The sequence below is a fragment of the Diabrotica undecimpunctata genome, chromosome 9 (assembly GCF_040954645.1).
Source record: "Diabrotica undecimpunctata isolate CICGRU chromosome 9, icDiaUnde3, whole genome shotgun sequence".
Taxonomy (NCBI): domain Eukaryota; kingdom Metazoa; phylum Arthropoda; class Insecta; order Coleoptera; family Chrysomelidae; genus Diabrotica; species Diabrotica undecimpunctata.
Window position 1 is genome coordinate 9,812,935 of NC_092811.1, and position 23,525 is coordinate 9,836,459.

The 23,525-nt window shown below is 31.5% G+C and overlaps 3 protein-coding genes across 5 annotated transcripts; 1 reads left to right on the forward strand and 2 right to left on the reverse strand.

The window, feature by feature from the left end:
• Positions 1–7: 7 nt before the first annotated feature.
• On the reverse strand, positions 8–2,265 carry LOC140449499 (uncharacterized). Its single transcript, XM_072542688.1, has one exon. It carries the CDS (start codon positions 2,110–2,112, stop codon positions 1,234–1,236), a length of 879 nt encoding a protein of 292 aa, XP_072398789.1. The 5' UTR covers positions 2,113–2,265; the 3' UTR covers positions 8–1,233.
• Positions 2,266–2,824: 559 nt separating this feature from the next.
• Positions 2,825–23,484, reverse strand: LOC140449501 (uncharacterized). 2 transcript variants are annotated; one of them, XM_072542691.1, is made up of 2 exons: positions 23,247–23,484; positions 2,825–4,947 (listed from the first exon to the last, which is right to left on the reverse strand). In XM_072542691.1, exons 1-2 carry the CDS (start codon positions 23,395–23,397, stop codon positions 3,626–3,628), a joined length of 1,473 nt encoding a protein of 490 aa, XP_072398792.1. In that variant the 5' UTR covers positions 23,398–23,484; the 3' UTR covers positions 2,825–3,625. The 2 variants fall into 2 exon arrangements, with proteins under 2 accessions (XP_072398792.1, XP_072398791.1); XM_072542690.1 differs by lacking the exon at positions 2,825–4,947 and adding an exon at positions 5,670–8,461.
• LOC140449504 (uncharacterized) lies at positions 13,843–16,554 on the forward strand. Of its 2 annotated transcripts, XM_072542698.1 has the most exons (7): positions 13,843–14,032; positions 14,173–14,401; positions 14,466–14,528; positions 14,728–14,790; positions 15,538–15,600; positions 15,727–15,804; positions 15,865–16,547. In XM_072542698.1, exons 1-7 carry the CDS (start codon positions 13,881–13,883, stop codon positions 16,057–16,059), a joined length of 843 nt encoding a protein of 280 aa, XP_072398799.1. In that variant the 5' UTR covers positions 13,843–13,880; the 3' UTR covers positions 16,060–16,547. The 2 variants fall into 2 exon arrangements, with proteins under 2 accessions (XP_072398799.1, XP_072398800.1); XM_072542699.1 differs by lacking the exon at positions 15,538–15,600 and having other exon boundaries at positions 15,865–16,554.
• Positions 23,485–23,525: the final 41 nt, after the last annotated feature.

Here is a 23,525-nt window from a genome sequence, read left to right on the forward strand (position 1 = left end):
TGTTCGTTACACTTATGTTATTGAGAATTCCTTAGACCTCATTTCCATCATGTTCAACACAGATGTTAGATTCACTGGAATGTTTTTCAGGTACATTATATATATATACAATAATATTTTTGGCTCTACGATGTAGAATTGACATCTGCACAATTTTGAATGTTACTATTTCCAGCACTACTTGGTGATTTGTTGCCAGGGGTAGATTTTTTAACAGGTTAAGCGCCACGGCGAACACGGATGTACGATTTAAAATTCGCCGCCTGGGCCACGGCGGACACCGGTGTCCTCTTGACTTTAAATTTTTCATCATCCTTACCCGGCCGCGAGGACACCATTTTATGTGGTTTTAACAGGAATGTGTCCGCTATGGCTCTGAAATATAGACTGTTGAACCAGGTTGTGTGTAGCAATTTCGATTAGAAAAATCTGGTGTAAAAACTATCTTGAGGTCTTTCATTAAGTATAGAAATAAGAATACCTTCAATTGATAAAAAAATGTATTAAACAAATAAGCTATAGAAATACATATCTATTACATATAGGCATGTACATGTACATACGTTTATTTCAAAAAAATTAATGAGTTTTGTGAAATAAATTGAAACATTCCAGACAAAACCTAGGACAATTTTCGCACTGGGCACAGTACGTTATTAGATTCTTCGCTTTATTTTTATCTATCCGTCCATCCTGTTTTGTCGTGTAGCATCCCTTGCAGTACCGTCTATTTTCCCGTGCCTTACAGTCTAATTTTGTAAATACGTGAGCATTGAGGGTTACTTTTGCACGACGTGTACGTTCATAAAACTGGCCGCTTTCAAATTTTAACATTCTTCAATAACTGCATATCGAAAATCATTTAGGGATATGTTGGTCTGTTCGGACTCCTTGTAGATGAAATAGGCATTAACAGTTAAAGTACCTAATAAAATTTCTATAGCTATTTTTTTGTAACAATGGACAGTTCGTCGCAGCACCGTACTGTAACTCGACATCTGATTGGATAAATCGATGGAGTTTTTACCTGAATTATAATCAATATTCCTATTCACATATTCCTCTTTCATTTTCTCTGGCAATTAGTTCACCTTTTTTAAGTCTTTTATTTATTACTTCAGCTGGATTACCCTTGCGATTATTTCGCAAAGTTCCGAAACAATGGGTGTTATCCAAAAGTATGTGCGTTAATTGAAGGCTTGTACACCAGTTATCTTAAAGCAAATTATACACTTATGAACGTTTTTCCTCAGTATGATTTTTTTTATGGTTCGTCAAATTGCTTTGCTGAGAAAACTGCCTGAGACAAATTTCACACTTATAAGGTTTTTCCCCAGTATGTGTACGCAAATGCCTTTTTAAATTATCAGCAACAGCAAATTGCTTAAAGCAAATTTCACACTTGTAAGGTTTTTCCCCAGTATGCATTCGCAAATGCAATTTTAAGTTATTTGCCGTAGTAAATGTTTTAAAGCAAATTTTACACTTATAACGTTTTTCCTCAGTATGAATCTTTTTATGCGTTGACAAATTGCTTTGCTGAGAAAACTGCCTGAGACAAATTTCACACTTATAAGGTTTTTCCCCAGTATGTGTACGCAAATGCCTTTTTAAATTCTCAGCAACAGCAAATTGTTTAAAGCAAATTTCACACTTATAAGGTTTTTCCCCAGTATGTGTTGGCAAATGCAATTTTAAGTCATGTGCGGTAGTAAATGTCTTAAAGCAAATTTTACACTTATAACGTTTTTCATCAGTATGAATTTTTTTATGGGTTGTCAAATTGCTTTGCTGAGAAAACTGCCTGAGACAAATTTCACACTTATAGGGTTTTTCCCCGGTATGTGTTCGCAAATGCAATTTTAAGTTATCTGCGGTAGTAAATGTCTTACAGCAAATTTTACAATTATAACGTTTTTCCCCAGTATGAATTTTTTTATGCGTTGTCAAATTGCTTTTCTGAGAAAACTGCCGAAGACAGATTTCACATTTGTAAAATTTTTCTTGAATCTCAAGTTTTACACTTTTGTTTAATATAGTTTCTTCAGCATGTTGACCTATTTGTTGTTGTTTGTGGTATGAATGTTTAGGTGATGTTTTTTTAGTTTCCATTTTATTGCTGATTTGGGGAAAACCTAAAATATAAAACGAACTATAAAAATTTGTTTTTTTTTTGCTGTAAGAAAAAATGTGTGCATAAACTCAACAACAGGAATAAAAACACATAAGTCTACAGAATATTGTTATACTCAGTTCGCTGGTCCCAGTCCCAACTATCTAGTAAATTTAGAAATTAATTTTTTGATGTATTTTTTAAATTTTTCCCAACTGTCAGAGGCTGGGAATCATCTCCAATGTGCAAATTAGAACCCATTAAATCTTTACTATGTTTTAAATATACGATAATTAGGGCTGAATCATTAAATGCTACTTTGGTCTTGATTTATTTGTTAGATGAGCAAGACGAAAAGCTTAAAGGTACTGTTCGTTACACTTATGTTATTGAGAATTCCTTAGACCTCATTTCCATCATGTTCAACACAGATGTTAGATTCACTGGAATGTTTTTCAGGTACATTATATATATATACAATAATATTTTTGGCTCTACGATGTAGAATTGACATCTGCACAATTTTGAATGTTACCATTTCCAGCACTACTTGGTGATTTGTTGCCAGGGGTAGATTTTTTAACAGGTTAAGCGCCACGGCGAACACGGATGTACGATTTAAAATTCGCCGCCTGGGCCACGGTGAACTCTTAACTTTAAATTTTTCATCGTCCTTACCCGGCCGCGAGGACACCATTTTGTGTGGTTTTAGCATAGGAATGTGTCCGCTATGGCTCTGAAATATACTGTTGAACCAGGTTCTGTGTAGCAATTTCGATTAGAAAAATCTGGTGTAAAAACTATCTTGAGGTCTTTCATTAAGTATAGAAATAAGAATACCTTCAATTGATAAAAAAATGTATTAAACAAATAAGCTATAGAAATACATATCTATTACATATATGTAGGTATGTACAGTACATACATTTATTTCAAAAACATTAATTAGTTTTGTGTTTTCTCTCTTTCTTTCTGTTTTCTCGTGTAGCATCCCTTGCAGTACCGTCTATTTTCCCGTGCCTTACAATCTAATTTTGTAAATACGTGAGCATTGAGGGTTACTTTTGCACGACGTGTACGTTCATAAAACTGGCCGCTTTCAAATTTTAACATTCTTCAATAACTGCATATAGAAAATCATTTAGGGATATGTTGGTCTGTTCGGACTCCTTGTAGATGAAATAGGCATTAACAGTTAAAGTACCTAATAAAATTTCTATAGCTATTTTTTTGTAACAATGGACAGTTCGTCGCAGCACCGTACTGTAACTCGACATCTGATTGGATAAATCGATGGAGTTTTTACCTGAATTATAATCAATATTCCTATTCACATATTCCTCTTTCATTTTCTCTGGCAATTAGTTCACCTTTTTTAAGTCTTTTATTTATTACTTCAGCTGGATTACCCTTGCGATTATTTCGCAAAGTTCCGAGACAATGCGTGTTATCCAAAAGTATGTGCGTTAATTGAAGGCTTGTACACCAGTTATCTTAAAGCAAATTATACACTTATGAACGTTTTTCCTCAGTATGATTTTTTTTATGGTTTGTCAAATTGCTTTGCTGAGAAAACTGCCTGAGACAAATTTCACACTTATAAGGTTTTTCCCCAGTATGTGTACGCAAATGCCTTTTTAAATTATCAGCAACAGCAAATTGCTTAAAGCAAATTTCACACTTGTAACGTGCTTCCCCAGTATGTAATTTGTTATGCGTTGTGAAATTGCTTTTCCGAGAAAACTGCCGAAGACAAATTTCACACTTGTAGGGTTTTTCCCCAGTATGTGTTCGCATATGACTTCTCAAATGACCTTGCTGAGAAAACAGCTTAAGACAAATTTCACAAGTGTAAGGTTTTTCCCCAGTATGTGCACGCAAATGCCTTTTTAAATTATCAGCAACAGCAAATTGCTTAAAGCAAATTTCACACTTGTAACGTGCTTCCCCAGTATGTAATTTTTTATGCGTTGTGAAATTGCTTTTCTGAGAAAACTGCCAAAGACAAATTTTACACTTGTAAGGTTTTTCACCAGTATGTGTTCGCAAATGAATTTTTAAGTTGTCTGCGGTGGTGAATGTCTTAAAGCAAATTTTACACTTAAAACGTTTTTCCTCAGTATGAATTTTTTTATGCGTTGACAAACTGCTTTGCCGAGAAAACTGCCTGAGACAAATTTCACACTTATAAGGTTTTTCCCCAGTATGTCTTCGAAAATGGCTTTTCAAATTATTGCCACTAGCAAATGTTTTAAAGCAAATTCCACACTTATAAGGTTTTTCTCCAGTATGTGTTCGCAAATGTATTTTCAAATTATCTGGTCTAGTATGAGCCTTAAAGCAAATTTCACACTTGTAACGTGCTTCCCCAGTATGTAATTTGTTATGCGTTGTGAAATTGCTTTTCTCAGAAAACTGCCGAAGACAAATTTCACACTTGTAGGGTTTTTCCCCAGTATGTGTTCGCATATGACTTCTCAAATGACCTTGCTGAGAAAACAGCTTAAGACAAATTTCACACTTATAAGGCTTTTCCCCAGTATGTGTACGCAAATGCTTTTTTAAATTATCCGCAGCAGCAAATTGCTTAAAGCAAATTTCACACTTGTAACGTGCTTCCCCAGTATGTAATTTTTTATGCGTTGTCAAATTGCTTTTCTGAGAAAACTGCCGAAGACAGATTTCACATTTGTAAAATTTTTCTTGAATCTCAAGTTTTACACTTTTGTTTAATATAGTTTCTTCAGCCTGTTGACCTATTTGTTGTTGTTTGTGGTATGAATGTTTAGGTGATGTTTTTTTAGTTTCCATTTTATTGCTGATTTGGGGAAAACCTAAAATATAAAACGAACTATAAAAATTTGTTTTTTTTTGCTGTAAGAAAAAATGTGTGCAGAAACTCAACAACAGGAATAAAAACACATAAGTCTATAGAATATTCTTATACTCAGTTCGCTTGTCGCAGTCCCAACTATCTAGTAAATTTAGAAATTAATTTTTTGATGTATTGTTTAAATTTTGCCCAACTGTCAGAGGCTGGGAATCATCTCCAATGTGCAAATTAGAACCCATTAAATCTTTACTATGTTTTAAATATATGATAATTAGGGCTGAATCAGTAAATGCTACTTTGGTCTTGATTTATTTGTTAGATGAGCAAGACGAAAAGCTTAAAGGTACTGTTCGTTACACTTATGTTATTGAGAATTCCTTAGACCTCATTTCCATCATGTTCAACACAGATGTTAGATTCACTGGAATGTTTTTCAGGTACATTATATATATATACAATAATATTTTTGGCTCTACGATGTAGAATTGACATCTGCACAATTTTGAATGTTACTATTTCCAGCACTACTTGGTGATTTGTTGCCAGGGGTAGATTTTTTAACAGGTTAAGCGCCACGGCGAACACGGATGTACGATTTAAAATTCGCCGCCTGGGCCACGGTGGACTCTTAACTTTAAATTTTTCATCGTCCTTACCCGGCCGCGAGGACACCATTTTATGTGGTTTGAACAGGAATGTGTCCGCTATGGCTCTGAAATATAGACTGTTGAACCAGGTTGTGTGTAGCAATTTCGATTAGAAAAATCTGGTGTAAAAACTATCTTGAGGTCTTTCATTAAGTATAGAAATAAGAATACCTTCAATTGATAAAAAAATGTATTAAACAAATAAGCTATAGAAATACATATCTATTACATATAGGCATGTACATGTACATACGTTTATTTCAAAAAAATTAATGAGTTTTGTGAGATAAATTGAAACATTCCAGACAGAACCTAGGACAATTTTCGCACTGGGCACAGTACGTTATTACATTCTTCGCTTTATTTTTATCTATCCGTCCATCCCGTTTTGTCATGTAACATCCCTTGCAGTACCGTCTATTTTCCCGTGCCTTACAGTCTAATTTTATAAATACGTGAGCATTGAGGGTTACTTTTACTAATAACTGCATATCGAAAATCATTTAGGGATATGTTGGTCTGTTCGGACTCCTTGTAGATGAAATAGGCATTAACAGTTAAAGTACCTAATAAAATTTCTATAGCTATTTTTTTGTAACAATGGACAGTTCGTCGCAGCACCGTACTGTAACTCGACATCTGATTGGATAAATCGATGGAGTTTTTACCTGAATTATAATCAATATTCCTATTCACATATTCCTCTTTCATTTTCTCTGGCAATTAGTTCACCTTTTTTAAGTGTTTTATTTATTACTTCAGCTGGATTACCCTTGCGATTATTTCGCAAAGTTCCGAGACAATGCGTGTTATCCAAAAGTGTGTGCGTTAATTGAAGGCTTGTACACCAGTTATCTTAAAGCAAATTATCCCCGATTATAGGCTTTCCCCGATATGCCTTCGAAAATGGCTTTTCAAATTATTGTCACTAGCAAATGTTTTAAAGCAAATTCCACACTTGTAAGGTTTTTCCCCAGTATGTGTTCGCAAATCCATTTTTAAGTTATCTGCGGTAGTAAACGTCTTAAAGCAAATTATACACTTATGAACGTTTTTCCTCAGTATGATTTTTTTTATGGTTCGTTAAATTGCTTTGCTGAGAAAACTGCCTGAGACAAATTTCGCACTTATAAGGTTTTTCCCCAGTATGTGTACGCAAATGCCTTTTTAAATTCTCAGCAACAGCAAATTGTTTAAAGCAAATTTCACACTTGTAAGGTTTTTCCCCAGTATGTGTTGGCAAATGCAATTTTAAGTTATGCGCGGTAGTAAATGTCTTAAAGCAAATTTTACACTTATAACGTTTTTCATCAGTATGCATTTTTTTATGCGTTGTTAAATTGCTATGCAAAGAAAACTGCCTGAGACAAATTTCACACTTATAAGGTTTTTCCCCGGTATGTGTACGCAAATGCCTTTTTAAATTCTCAGCAACAGCAAATTGTTTAAAGCAAATTTCACACTTGTAAGGTTTTTCCCCAGTATGTGTTGGCAAATGCAATTTTAAGTTATGTGCGGTAGTAAATGTCTTAAAGCAAATTTTACACTTATAACGTTTTTCATCAGTATGCATTTTTTTATGGGTTGTCAGATTGCTTTGCTGAGAAAACTGCCAGAGACAAATTTCACACTTATAAGGTTTTTCCCCAGTATGTGTTCGCAAATGCAATTTTAAGTTATCTGCGGTAGTAAATGTCTTAAAGCAAATTTTACACTTATAATGTTTTTCCCCAGTATGAATTTTTTTATGCGTTGTTAAATTGCTTTGCTGAGAAAACTGCCTGAGACAAATTTCACACTTATAAGGTTTTTCCCCGGTATGTGTACGCAAATGCCTTTTTAAATTCTCAGCAACAGCAAATTGTTTAAAGCAAATTTCACACTTGTAAGGTTTTTCCCCAGTATGTGTTGGCAAATGCAATTTTAAGTTATGTGCGGTAGTAAATGTCTTAAAGCAAATTTTACTCTTATAACGTTTTTCATCAGTATGCATTTTTTTATGGGTTGTCAGATTGCTTTGCTGAGAAAACTGCCTGAGACAAATTTCACACTTATAAGGTTTTTCCCCAGTATGTGTACGCAAATGCCTTTTTAAATTCTCAGCAACAGCAAATTGTTTAAAGCAAATTTCACACTTGTAAGGTTTTTCCCCAGTATGTGTTGGCAAATGCAATTTTAAGTTATGTGCGGTAGTAAATGTCTTAAAGCAAATTTTACACTTATAACGTTTTTCATCAGTATGCATTTTTTTATGCGTTGTTAAATTGCTTTGCTGAGAAAACTGCCTGAGACAAATTTCACACTTATAAGGTTTTTCCCCGGTATGTGTACGCAAATGCCTTTTTAAATTCTCAGCAACAACAAATTGTTTAAAGCAAATTTCACACTTGTAAGGTTTTTCCCCAGTATGTGTTGGCAAATGCAATTTTAAGTTATGTGCGGTAGTAAATGTCTTAAAGCAAATTTTACTCTTATAACGTTTTTCATCAGTATGCATTTTTTTATGGGTTGTCAGATTGCTTTGCTGAGAAAACTGCCTGAGACAAATTTCACACTTATAAGGTTTTTCCCCAGTATGTGTTCGCAAATGCAATTTTAAGTTATCTGCGGTAGTAAATGTCTTAAAGCAAATTTTACACTTATAATGTTTTTCCCCAGTATGAATTTTTTTATGCGTTGTCAAATTGCTTTTCTGAGAAAACTGCCTAAGACAAATTTCACATTTGTAAAATTTTTGTCGAATCTCAAGTTTTACACTTTTGTTTAATATGGTTTCTTCAGCATGTTGACTTATTTGTTGTTGTTTGTGGTATGAATCTTTAGGTGATGTTTTTATAGTTTCCATTTTAATGCTGATTTGGGAAAAACCTAAAATATAAAACGAACTATAAAAATTTGTTTTATTTTGCTGTGAGGAAAAATGTGTGCAGAAACTCAACAGCCGGAATAAAAACACATAAGTCTAAAGGAAATATATATATATATATATATATATATATATATATAATCTCTTGTCGTTTCCTCATTGCTGAGGATCGTGATTTCCTACAATGCGGGCTGTCAATTCTCTCCATCTCTTGCGATTTTGGGCTGCTCTCATGGACTCGGAAAACGTCTATATATATATATATATATATATATATATATATATATATATATATATATATATATATATATATATATATATATATATATATATATATATATATATATCTTTTGAGATATGGCTTTTTAGGAGAATTTTAAAGATACCATGGACCGATCATATTACAAACGAAATGGTGTTGCACAGAAATGGGAACATACAGAGAACTTTTGACCACCATTAAAAGGCGAAAGACAGCATATTTGGGCCACATACTTAGAAATGATAAGTACGAGTGGTTGCAGCTGATTATGAAGGGTAAAATCGAAGGAAAAGGGGGTCATGGTAGACGACAAATATCCTGGCTGAAAAAAATTCGCGACTGGACCGGGTTAACAGACGCTCTTAAGAAAAGCAGAAGAGAGAGACAAATTTGCAATGGTTATAGCCAACCTTCATTAGTGGAGACGGCATTAGAAGAAGAAGATTGTTACTATATATATATATATATATATATATATATATATATATATATATATATATATATATATATATAGATAGATATAAACTAAGGTACACTCGAAGAGTGGTGGGTTTTTCGGTCAAAGTGGAGAAATAAAAGACAAAGAAGGTGGCTACTTCATCTATTTATTGAAGACGTTTCGCTTTCTGCTCAGAAAGCATCATCAGTTCATCAGTACCGCCCTATTATATAGAGGTTGGTAGTTTGCCTTGCTGTTCTTGTCATTTTGACCTCAAGGCCATCTCTATTCACGTTGTGTGCGTGGGTGTTAAGGCTGTTTTAGCAGTTCAAGCCAACTGCGATTTGAAATGGGCGTATCACTTACTTTTCCACACTGCTTACGCGAGACCATCTTTACTCAGTGCCGCCGGCCGACGGGTAGTTTAATGACAACAAATACATTATTCTCCATTCAAATTAGTTTTAACACGAACTAACTGACCGTACGTTCATGAGATTTGACGTCACGAAGGCGATAACGATGAAACTAAGCCCAATGATGAGTAACACGTTTCACTATTAGATTTCAGTATTTTTTAGCAATTTTCTTTAAATTTGGAACACGCTTTTCTCGATTATTACTGGACACAGAAAGGTGAAACAAAAATCAACGATTACAGAAAAAAAAAACTCTTTCGAGTGATGGGCGTAAAAAGTTTGGTTATAATAGAACGTTAAACAGTATATTCCAATTTTTCAACAGAAGTTTCAAAAAAATAAAAAAAGTAAAACCATCAGTTTAAAGGCAACATAATTTCGAATAACGTGTCCAAATTTCGAGACATTTTGTCAGTAAATAACAGAGAAAACACTGTCCCTAGGTTTTGATGCACCGATAAAACAGCCTTAAACCTGTAAATTCATTTATCGGCGAGACTCAGTAAGCTTAAGATTGGTAACTTCATTTTATCTTTATACTATATTAATCTAAATAACTTATAATGTTACCTAAAGTTAAATTTAAAATCTAATTGATTAAATAAATGGTTGGAAGTGCTTTCTATCTTTCTAGTTTTTTACACTTTAAAATAAACCTTAATGTTTTTTTACTTAAGTTTTTATAATAACTTTTTTATATACATGTATGTTTATCACATGTTCTTTTGCTGTGCTAATTTTGTTAAATTGCAAACTATACCAAGTTTCAATTAATGGATTTATACAACTTTACTCTAAATGACCAGTTTCGTAAGCTTTTTCAAATTTTTAACATCATTGACTGCTACATGTCTTTGTAAGGTAACACACTTTTATTGTAACTTCTCTATGGATGTTTGGTTTCATATTGTTCTTTAGATGAACTGATGATGCTTTCTGAGCAGAAAGCGAAACGTCTTCAATAAATAGATGAAGTAGCCACCTTCTTTGTCTTTTATTTCTCCACTTTGACCGAAAAACCCACCACTCTTCGAGTGTACCTTAGTTTATTTTGGATTGACGGTCGTACTCCTTTTCTCGATATATAGATATATATATATATATATATATATATATATATATATATATATATATATATATATATATATATATATATATATGAGATAATATTAAATATAGGAGAAACAAAGGTAGTGTTTAAAGAAATAATTTATTTATAAGTTATATACTAGAGAATAGTATAAAAAGTATTTATATGAGGGCATTCTTAAGAAATTAACATAATAATAAGTTTAAAAAGTTTTTATTTTGCAATGTATTTGGTTATTTTAATAAATATAATATTGTAAATATGTTTGAGTGAGCCATCTTTATAGGCAACCAAGTATACAATGAAGTGAATTTAGTCATAAGAACTTTTATAAATGACTATGGATTAAAAAATAGGGTTATTTATTAATTTAAGATTTAATTTATATATAAGTTTATATTCTGATCTGAAAAGCCTAAATTTCCATAAACTTCTCGATAGAATTTTAGTTAGAATAGTAGTTTTCTAGATAGAATAAAAAAGAATTATCTAGAAATATAAAATAAGACGTCAATAGAAAGAATTTAACCTTTGTTCGCAGTAGAATCTTCGCGAACATTGTAATGTCTATGAAATAGAAGGATTCGAATATATTTTCTTTCAAGAATATTCGTGAACATTAAAAATGATATAAATATGGTGTGATTTGGATTCAAAATGGTCAGTATATAGTCATTTTTGACCCTGAACAATTTGGCTTTATAAGAGAGAGGTCAATATATGCCAACCTAGTTTTGTATGTCAATCATATATATAACAGCTTTGAAGATGGATTCCAGGTTGACTCAATCTATACTGACTTTTCCAAAGCATTTGATCGGGTAAACCATGGGGTTCTCTTACAAAAAACTAAGAGCGTTGGGTATTTTGGATCCCCTTCTTCAGTGGATTACAGAATTTGTTAGTGGCCGCACAAGGCTCCCATTGTGGCCCTGTTTTGTTTTGTTTGTTTCTGGTTGATTTAGTACAACAAATCAAAAATTGTAGTGTTCTTATGTTTGCTGACGATATAAAACTGTTTAGAAAAATTCAATCCTGGAATGATGCTGCTATATTACAGGAAGATCTTAAATCATTTTATGATTGGAGCACTTTAAACAAAATGTCACTCAATATAAACAAATGTCATTCTCAAGGCAAAGAAATCCAATTGAATTTATTTAGTACATAAATAACTTGCCATTAGCCTCGAAAAATGAAGTATTAGATTTGGGAATCTGGTTAGACACCAAACTGTCATTTTCAAGCCACATCAACCAAGTAACAAATAGAGCGATGAAAGTGCTGGGATTTATCTAACGCACATCAGTGGACCTGTCTTTGTCCTTAGACCCATCCTGGAGTTTGGATCAGTTGTATGGTCCCCATCATACCACTGTTACATTCAACAGATTGAAAGAGTCCAGAATAAATTTTTGAGGGTAGCAGCCTATAAGAGTGGATACAGGAGAGAGGAATACGACTATCAGTGGGTAAGAGATAGTCTTAACTTACCAACACTTGACTCAAGGAGCAAATTGTTAGATTTATGTTTCTTACACAAAGTTATCAATGCTTTTATAGATTGTCCTCAACTCTTATCGCTTGTTAGTCTTAAAGTTCCTAGTAGAAGCAACAGACAATCAGAAATCTTTTCAGTGCCATTTCACCACACTAATTATGGTATCAATGAACCAACTACACGATTGGTCCGGAGTGCTAATAGCCTACCAAGACAAATGGATATTTTTGACTCCAAAATTAGTTTGTTTAAAAAACAACTAAAAAGTATCTTACAATAAGTTTGTTGTACATCTGTATAATTCTTATATGTTTGTATTATTCTGAGGTGTTTGTTATTTTAATAATTTATTGTTTTTAAGATGTAACTTTGTAAAAATTGTAAGTAAATGGATGCCGTATATAAATAAATAAATGTTGGCTATCGATCCCCAAATACTATGTAAATCAGGTTGGCTATCTTGACAGAACCATAAAGGAGTTGTCATTCTGTGTTGCCCAAGTAAAGATGTGTTTTATTCTCTCCATTCCAGTATCCATATTTAATATATATAATTGTACTCTGAAAGCTTTTCCAAAAACGACATTTCGGTACTAGTGTAATAAGCTGGAACGATGTTTACAGAGATGAAATTTATATCAATGAATTGTGCTTCGCTTACTAATGATTGTGCAATGATTTTTATTTGGTGCAAAACGTTGTTTTTTATATAATTTCCATTTAAAATATGCCCGATTTTTAAAAGCCACCGCTATTATTTACCATGAAACAACAAGAAATGACAGGAATGACAACTGTTTCTTATGGTCAAGAAGGGTAACTTTAACCAGTGTTGCCATAATTATTCAAAATTATGTTTTCTAATGAAAAATAAAAATTTACCTTCAAATTTGACATTAAAATAACATTTTATTATTACTTTCTTTTAACTGAAAATTAAAGTTTTTTACAAGGGTCAGGTTAGATTTGGTTAGGTTACTTTACGTTTATTATCATGTTTTCTTATAAAAAATAAAAACTTTGATTTTTAATTATATTTCCGACCGTCCATTTATGATCAATTTTAACACCCTCAAAATCATCGATTAATGACCCCTATTAATGAATGATTTTCTATTAATGAACGATTTTATTATAGGCAACACAACATACATTGCTTGCATAAATTAATTAAACGCTCTGTGATTGGCAGTGACCTGTGGTGTAGGCAACCAAACATATACCTATTTATATTCAAACTAAAAAATTAATTTAAAATGAAGTAGCCGCTGTTAGTACTATCTGTCATTGTATGTCATTATTTACTATATTGTTTAAAATTCTGTGTATTTGAAAAATCAAAGGATGGATATTGACTTACACTCTTACTAATAAAACACTCCTATTCTAAGGTTATTCCGTATTTATACCTAGAATAGTTATCCTAAGTATAAGGTAAATATAATTCTAAAATAATTTGTTACAAATAAACTCGGTATAAACTCGTTATAAGTATTCCCACTTTATTCCGAAATAATAGTTTGTCAATGTCGCAATCTTTTGCACAAATACATAGAACAACAACATATTGACTGAAATAATGTCAATTTTGATTTTTCGAAACTGACAACGTGACAACTGACACCAAATATATTTTTATTTTTTATATTCTGGTTATCTTACATCTTGTAGGTTGAGTTTGATTATTTTAAAATTGAAAAAAAGCATAAAATGGCTTCAAATAAAAGAGAACGTTGCGTTAACTGGGAAAGTGAAGAAAAAGTAAGCAACTTAAGAGATTATTTAAACACAATAGAAAATAAAGACCTTAGCACCAACACAAACAAATCAAAATTAAATGCATGGCTACAAATAACGGAGAGGTAAGTGTTTACTTAAAATTATATACTTCATCAAAACCTTTTTTATTTCAAACCATTTATTTAACAAATTTATATGGTTGGTTAAAACATTTTTTTATGTATTTAAATAATTTGATACTGAGTATTCAACTTATTTTAAGGTTTAATGCTGCCAATGTTAGAACAAGGGACAAGAAACAGTTAATGAACCAGTGGAAGTTGGCCAAAATAAATTGCAAGAAGCAAATGTCCCAGTTGAGAAGAGAGTTGAATAAAACTGGAGGTGGTCCTAAACCACCATCTCCTCCTCCTGAGGTATTGGAGATAGCAAAAATGATTCCCCTTGAATTAGAAGTGGATCATAATGAATTTGACAGTGATGGTGTAAAGGTACAATATTGAATCTAGTATTTTCTTATTTATTTTACTTGAATATATATATTTATCTTTTTAGGAATCTGTAGTGGCCCAGAACATTGAAGTAGAAGTTTTAAATTATTGTAGTACTTCATTTGGGGTAAGATATTTTATGGAATGTAATAAAAAAAAATTTTTTCATTAGTACATTTTCTTAAAATCAGAATGAATTATATATATATATATATATATATATATATATATATATATATATATATATATATATATATATATATATATATATATATATATATATATATATATATATATATATATATAACATACTTCTATCTTTTTAGGAATCTGCAGTGGCCCAGAAAATTGAAGTAGAAGATATAAATTATCCTAGTACTTCATTTGTGGTAAGATGTTTTATAGAATGTAATAAATAAATAAAAATTCCATTTTTTCATTAGTATATTTTCTTATAATCAGAGTAAACTATATATATATATATATATATATATATATATATATATATATATATATATATATATATATATATATATATATATATATATATATATATATATATATATATATATATATGTGTGTATATATTATTGAGTTTACCACCCAACCATAAATGTCAACCATGAAATGAAATATTTCGGTTTGGCAATGTTGGGATGTTTTTATAATGCATATGTTGTATGCTCAAATACAAAGAGAGAAAGCTTTTAAAAAGTACATTTTGATTATACTATTTTATGAATTTTGCAATTTTAATTTTATATGAAACAATAACGAGTAAATATTTGTCTCTTTTGAGGTTAATTGCAAACATCTGTTGCAATCTGGCAACTGCTGAATTGACGATTGCCAAATCTGTCCCCTAATGTATCAAAGGGCAATTGCCAAAAAATTTCTAACAATTAACTGCAATTAATCTACAAAGAAACAAATATTTACTTATTGTTGTTTTATAAGAATCAAAAATTGCTGAATTAATAACATAATATAAACAAAATGTAGTTTTCTAAAACTATATTTATATTTGAAGCATACAGCATCTGCATGTATATGCATATATATATATATATATATATATATATATATATATATATATATATATATATATATATATAAACATACTTTTATCTTTTTAGGAATCTGCAGTGGCCCAGAACATTGAACAAGAAGTTTTAAATTATCCTAGTACTTCATTTGGCGTAAGATATTTTATAGAATGTAATAAAAAATAAAGAAACATTTTTTTCATTAGTATATTTTCTTACAATCAGAATGAACATATAAATAAAAGTGTACAAAAAACTAATTCTAACATTTTGTTACAGATACAACATCATGACATTGAAGAAACTAGAATGAGTAAATCAATACCAACACCTAAGCGAGCTACAAAGAAAACATTGGTATGATTATATAAAAAGAATAATTATCATCATATAACATTTTTTTAAATTTTGTTTCAGACATCCACGAATACTTTTAATTTTTCTAAGGCCTCATATGAAGATATGCACTATTTTAGGGTCCAGGAGAACAAACGATTAATGAAAGAGCATAAGCTACGTGTAAAGCACATGTGTGAGCAACATGCTCAAACTATGAAAATTTTAAAGTTGCAAGAGGATATTTTAAAAAAGAAAAAGGAAGAAAATATATAAATATAAATGATGACATATAGTTTTATTTTCCTCAAAAATTTTGTTCTATAAATACAGATCTTGATGCAGCACCCCTTTGTATATTATTATGCATTACTGGTGCTATTAGTGGTTGAGGTGGATATTGCACATCACCATCATCAGGAAAAGGTTCCTCATTTAAATAAATTGCAATATTATGTAATACTGCCAAAGCTACAATATACATTTTTGTATTATCTAAGGATGTTCTGAATCCACTCAGTAAACACCTAAATCGGTTTTTCCAAACACCAAAACATCTTTCAACAGTATTACGTGTTCTGATGTGTGCATAATTGTATCGTTCCTCCTGACGGTTGGAAGGATTTAAAACTGGTGTAAATAAATAAGGGGAACAAGCATAACCAGAGTCTCCCAATAACAACCCATGAAATTCTCCTCCCTCAAACCGTTGTTTTAATGTACTTTCATTAAAAATGCGGGAGTCATGTGTACTTCCTCTCCAATGAGCAACAATATTTCTTATTTTTAAATGATTGTCACTAACCACCTAAAACAAAACTTATTAAACCACATACCTATATTACAAAAAAATGTATAACAACTCACCTGAACATTTAAGGAACTATATCCTTTCCTATTTATATAATACTGTCCACTTGGCCCTTGTATTTTAGGTATTCTGATATGAGTACAGTCTATAGTACCAATTACTTTTTTAAAACCAGCTATTTGTTCAAACTGTTGCATTAAAATTAATTCTTCACGAAGAGAAGGCATTTTGATATAATCAAATCTTTTCTCCAATATCGCTCTTGCGACTCGACGACATACATTAGTGATAGACTGCTGGGTTAAGCCATGAATATCTGCTGCATCATCTTGAATCTACAAAAATCAAGAAAACTTTTGTGTTAACAGTTATTTAGTACAGCAGTTGTATGTACATAATCTAGATAAAACAATTCATATATATACTCACTTCATTGCGACCCCAATATCGTAAAGCGGTGAGTAGCTGTACAGTAGAGGATAAACCGCCTCCTCGCGTGTCCACAATAAGTGAATCACCTATTAAGTTTTCTAAAAACCTTACACCATCTTTAGAAAACCGATATTTTATTCTAAATTCTCTATCGGTGTATTTTGAAAAGGGATTTATACTTTCTTTAAAAGTTTTTCTTTTTCGTGCATTTTCCATCAGGTGAATTAAATTATCAACTTCCTCGACAGCCGCAACACCTCTTAAACACATTTTTTTTATATATTGCTACTCACAATCACAAAACAATACAAAAAATAATATATTCTTGTCACTGATGACTTTGACATTCATAAAATAGGTTATACCAGACTTAAACAAGGGTGCGGGTCGGTATAATCCTGGAATAAATTCTTATACCAAGTATAACCTATATCTAAGTTATTCCATGTTTATTGGTAGTGATTTTGCCTATACCTGATTTATTCTGGGTATAAGTTTTATACTTGGTTTATTAGTTATGCTGGAAGAGTTTAAGTTAACTCCACCAGAATTTAACTTCTATCACAGAATTTACAGAGGTCCAAAAAGACTTAAATATAAATTTGTCAAAATGCTATACAGCAGATAATCATTTATCAATATCTTCCTTTAATTTCAGTAATTGCACCATTTCGAATATTAATGTTTACTATAATAAAACTACCACTAAGGAAACTTTGAATAGAGTTAATGAAAGCTGAAAAAATTGTTGTTTATCGTTAAGCAAATAAATATTTAAACTAAGATATCTTTATTTCTGAAAAGTACGGTCGACGGAAAAATTTTGTAACGAACTCGTGAATTAAAATGGCGATTAACAATCTCGAACATAAACGCGTGAGCGAAGCGAACGCGTTAAAACATCTCAATTGTTAATCGCCCTTATTAATACACTTGTTGGTTAAATAACTATTACAAATATTATTCTTATTACTGCTTTTTTAACAGGGTTAGGTTAGATTTGGTTTATTGGTTTACATTTTTAATAATAAACTTTACAGACAGACTTTTAACGGTTAGGTGTCAATCTAGGAATTTTCTGTGAACGTATATTTTTTATAACGTGCAATATCAAAACGAAAATACCCGACCTTAATCGAATGAATGAAACTTTTTATATAGTTGCGTTGCCGTCTAGACGATAAAAGATAATTTCATATGAAAATACGGATACATTTTGCATTAAAGTGTACTTTAGATTTGCAAACATCTAAATTTGGCAATTGTGTTTAAAATATTGGAGGGAAATACGTGTGGCATTTTCAACTCATTTCTTGTTTGTTCGTGTTCGTTACGAAAGGAAGACAAAATGGAGTGTGGTGGGTGTCAATTAAGATTTACGGAAAGTTTCACATTGTGTTTGAACAAAGGTAGTGTCCTAGATATTATGATCAAACACGGTGTTATTAAAGACAAAATGGTGTGTCGTTGCGGCAACGAGTTACGAATTAACGCTGAAGGTAGGTTTAAATGTAATAAACTTGTCCAAAGACAAAAAAAAAACACACACAAAAAGTGTGGATTTAGTCTATCGGCAAAGAAAGGGACTTTTTGGAAGCAAGTAAATTGCCGGTAGAGAAAATATTTATGTTCGTGGCAACTTTATTACATTTAAAGCCGCCTAGGCAAGAATTCGTAAATGACAAGTTCGAGATTTCTTCCAAGACGATGGTTGATTGGTACTCGTTTTGCAGAGAAGTTTTTCTGGATTACATGATGAAACACTATATCAAAATAGGGGGCCCTTCGACCGTTATTGAGGTTGATGAAGCGAAATTCGGCAAGAGAAAGTACAATAGAGGTCGCCGTGTGGTTGGACAGTGGGTTTTTGGTGGATTTGAACGGAATTCCAAGAATTGTTTTTTAATACCTGCGGAATCAAGGGATGCCGATACTTTCCTTGGGATAATTAAAGAATGGGTTCTTCCTGGCACAACAATTTATAGTGATTGTTGGAAATCATACAATTGTTTGAGCCAAGAAGGATTTATTCACCAAACAGTCAATCATTCCAAGCGATTTGTCGATCCTGAGACAGGTACACATACCAACAACAAAGAGAGACTCTGGAGGGAAGTTCGGTCCACCATTCCCAAGTTTGGACTAAGGCAAGACCATTTTGTAGGTTACCTTGCAGAATTCTACTTCAAAAGATTTCCTGATAAGAAGGAGAGAATGCATGCATTCTTTACAGCTGCCGCATCATTATATCCATCCGGTTATTAAGATTTTATCTACCTGTTTATTAAGGTTGTAACGTTCCAACGAACATTCATTGGACGTCAATCTATGACGTGCCAACGAATATTCATTGGGTGCCAATTTGTAACCCTTCGAGGCTCAATTTGTAACATCCCAACGTTGAGCTGCTGTTGTCAACTTGTAACCGCAAACCTTAGTTTGCTGCTACAACCTGACTAACATCACTAACAAAGTTGGAGCGACAAATCGTTTCCCGTTGGGACCAATTTTTAACGTCATAACCCCTAATGTATCAATTGCAAAATTGCTACATTAGATGTTACACGAAACACTCCCTGGCTAGCTCACTCAGGACGTGAATATGGCCTACTCTGGAGCAACACACGCAAACAAGTAAAAAGAAGAAACAATACACAGTAAAATTAACACATGTTTATTAAAATATTAAAAAAAAATGACAGAAAAATACATGTTTAAATATGATATTGAATTTAAATAAAAATTATTCGACTTCTTGCTACAGTGTTACATTATAGTAAAGAAAAATGTTTGTCACCAAATCCTAGGTTTTATCCTGGTCTTTTCTGCTATGGTTGTTAGCAAGCCATGTTGTTAGCTGTGGATTTTCTTGCCCCGGAGTCAACTCTCCTATCGGAATGATAGTGCTATTCTCAGGCCGGTTGGTCTTCTGGATGTTAATAGAATTTGACCCGCACCTGAGAAATGTATCCCGGAGGTTGACTCCTAATCAGGAGACGACATAACAATTGGTTATTGTACTTTTACAGAAGTCATGAAGAAAATCCACATTTTTAGAAATAGAAGCCACTATATCGACTTTTGTATCGAACAGGAAGGGGGAAATGTCAACAAAAAGGAGTCTTTCACAGACAGTTATCCAACAATGCAATACAGAGAATAAAGATGGCACCTCTCGTTCCAAAGTAACAGAAATAGAGATGAAAATAAAATTCATTCTTTAGAAACTTGAGTAAAAGATAAAAATGATGATTATTAAGAAAATAGGAAAGGTAGATACTGAAATATATATATATATATAAAGAAGATAGATTTGGACGCCAACTGGTTTTTATACCAAATACCAGTAAAAATGAAAAGAGAATAATGAATCAATTAAGTAACGACATAATTCTGATACAATCTATATCTGAGAAAATATATAGAAAAATAAGAGATACAATGGAGGATATAGAAGAATATGAATTATGACAGAAGATATGGAAATTGGAGAATAGAATTAACGAAATATATTAACATAAGAAAGAAAGCAGGCAATGTAGCAGTTATAACGCTACACACTTTCACCACCCAGTAGAAAAATTTCGAAAGTACCTTGAGAAATTTTTCTCATCACTAAACTCGTTATATGTTATGATCATCAAAATAATAATAAAGGTAATCTTTACCAAATAATAAAGTTATCTAGATACCTAGATATAGGTATAATAACTTGTAAGTTTAGATACTATTATTTAAACAAAATAAAGTGAAAATGGTTAACTTGTGATAAGATATAAAAATTAATATACTTATATTAACCTAAGTCAAAAAATAAATGACTATCACCCAACGAATTATAGTATCCGTTAAACTAAAATTTTAACTACATAATTATAAACTATGTATTACAATATTGTAATACTATATACACTAAATGACTTTAGAGTGAGCACTCTGGGTATTATTTCATCCCCAACGAATTATATTATTTGTCACACTAAAATTTTAATGTAAATAATCCTATGCTATACCTTATAGCAATTCCTTACAAGACTTTAGAGTTAAATAAGTAATTTTCATTAAATTTTTAGGTATTTTAAATGTTAAGACTGACAACAATGTCAAATGTACATGAAAATTAACTTCTTGCCCATGGCCGCCATATTGTTTTGAAACATTAAAAATCTTGATTATTTTAAACAATTTTACACATTTTTTCATAATTTAACAGTAAAAAACAGTGGTATTTAATGTGTTTTAGTTAAGGTTTTTTTATTAAGACATGTATATATACTTTTATTTGCTTTTTATGTAATTTTTTTTTGGCTCACAATACTTTTTTTGTTATTTTTTCTGATTTTTTTAATTATTTGTAGACTTGTACTAGTTTATAGCAAAGAAAATTGGGCATTTTTGAGGCGTTCCGGCTTATTAAATAATTGCTGACATTTCCAAAGAATGCCAAAAATCTTGTTAAGCACTACAATAGGTGGTAAAAAGAAAAAAGGAAGGTCTATGACCAGATGGAGTCATAAAATTAAAGATGACCTGAGTTTAGGGATGGTGACCTGATCCCGTACCAGTTACTTTGGAACAGGTATTTTATTTATACTTGTGGAACTGATCCCTAACACCAATATAAACGAGTACGCGTACGCGTACATTGTACTCGCTTTGGCTGGACTTGGACTTGAACGGGATCGGTATCAGTATCAATACTTATATTCGATATCTATTTAACAGACTCAGCTGTACGGGTGGATGATAAAACAGTACTCGGACTCGGATGTCTCGGACGCGTACCTACATTTACGAATGTACTCAGTACTCATACTTGGATGTTGGAAGTGATGCAGGACTTGGATTTGATCGATGTGGATAATAGATTTATGTATATAATGTACTCGGTACCTCGGTATATATTTTTAAGAGAACTCGCGCTAGGTGAAATATGTACTTGGTTTTTTTTTGTTACTGAACGTGGTAAAATAACTTATAAATTATTTTTGTAGGTGTATGCACCCGGATGAAGTTTAAATTTATCTTAGCTGAATGTAATATGATAGACGGCATTTACCAAATAAATATTCTAAATTGAATTGTATAAAGATCGTTTTATGGCAAATTTGAACAAAAAGACTAATGTATAATAGACATACTAAGATTTCGAAACATAAATTAATTTCTAAGCAACACGAATAATTTTCTAGTTATTCTACATGCTACAAACAAGTTGACGTTGCCAAATTCATTCATCCATATCTATAAAACCACCATTGTCAAAAATTATCATTAAAATATATAAAATTTTATTTGCAAATATTTATTTTTACGTGTTCATGTAGTACTTCTAAAATTTATTATAATCATATTATGCGTTTTCATTTGTTGTTATTCATATTAATCAGGAAATTGCATAAGCTTGTCGATCAGTGGACTATTCGACAAATATACATAAAAAATACATAACAATTTAATTGTTTCATTGCATTTGTCCTCATTTTTCTCTTGTATACTTACTTGTATACTCGTGCATACGCTTACAAAGCTTTAGAGAAATATCAACAGATGGCAATTGGCGTGAAGTAGACAAGATACTATTGCCATTTTTTATGCAATCTCTGAATAACAGTAATTTAAGTATTTGTAGTCAAACAGTCATTTTAATAACTATAAAAAAATCTAATAAAATACAAATAATGATATGGTTATGCTTACATGTCTATTAAACGAATGATAACAAACTGATTTCCAAACCAGTATTTTTTAACAGGTATTTGGAACAGGTATTTTTGTTTACGCATATCAGTTTGACCTGATCCACAAAAATACTTGGATCAACCACCACTACCTGAGTTACCTCAATTACAAGCAATTGGAAAGCAAAAGCAAAGGAAAAACAAGGATGGAGGAAAATTGTAAACCAAGCCATGAGTCTACTTGGATTGAAGTTGAAGTGCTAATATATTATATTATTATTATATCTCCTACAATGAATCTCTTAAAATATTCCTAAACTGAGTGAATGGACTACAAATGGTTTATTTTACAAATTTTTTGCCTGGTCAAAAATTTATCAATATCAGTAGACACCAACACAGTAAATCCATCAAAGTTTTGACATTAAGTCCAAAAAATTTCACATACAAAAGACAATAAAATTAAAACTTATGCAAAACTGCAACTAGAAAAAGTATGTTGTCTATATTTACCATCCTATTTCTTATATTTAATTTACCTGAATCATCTTGTGTTTCCTCTTTAACATCTTCTATTATATCTACTTCTGTGGATAATTCACTCTGCATATATTGTACTTCTGCACTACTAAATCTATCATATTCCTCGAGTTCTTTCTTAATTTCTACTTTAATATCCATCACAGTCATATACTAATTCGTATTTAAAAAAAAATGAGAAAAGAAACAACATCTTTGTTGACATAACTTTCTACTTTCTTCGTTGCCATGTTGCCAATGTGGGTATGTATTGTGATGGCCTCCTGCCTATTAACATC

Excerpts from the sequence above, each read along its gene's own strand:
- LOC140449499 (XM_072542688.1), bottom strand. The coding sequence starts at position 2,112 with ATGGAAACTAAAAAAACATCACCTAAACATTCATACCACAAACAACAA.
- LOC140449501 (XM_072542690.1), bottom strand. The coding sequence starts at position 23,397 with ATGACTGTGATGGATATTAAAGTAGAAATTAAGAAAGAACTCGAGGAA. Across the intron at positions 8,462-23,246 it reads GGAAACACAAGATGATTCAG|GTTTTTCCCAAATCAGCATT; the intron begins GTAAATTAAATA and ends TTTATATTTTAG.
- LOC140449504 (XM_072542698.1), top strand. The coding sequence starts at position 13,881 with ATGGCTTCAAATAAAAGAGAACGTTGCGTTAACTGGGAAAGTGAAGAA. Across the intron at positions 14,791-15,537 it reads ATCCTAGTACTTCATTTGTG|GAATCTGCAGTGGCCCAGAA; the intron begins GTAAGATGTTTT and ends TTATCTTTTTAG. Across the intron at positions 15,601-15,726 it reads ATCCTAGTACTTCATTTGGC|ATACAACATCATGACATTGA; the intron begins GTAAGATATTTT and ends ATTTTGTTACAG.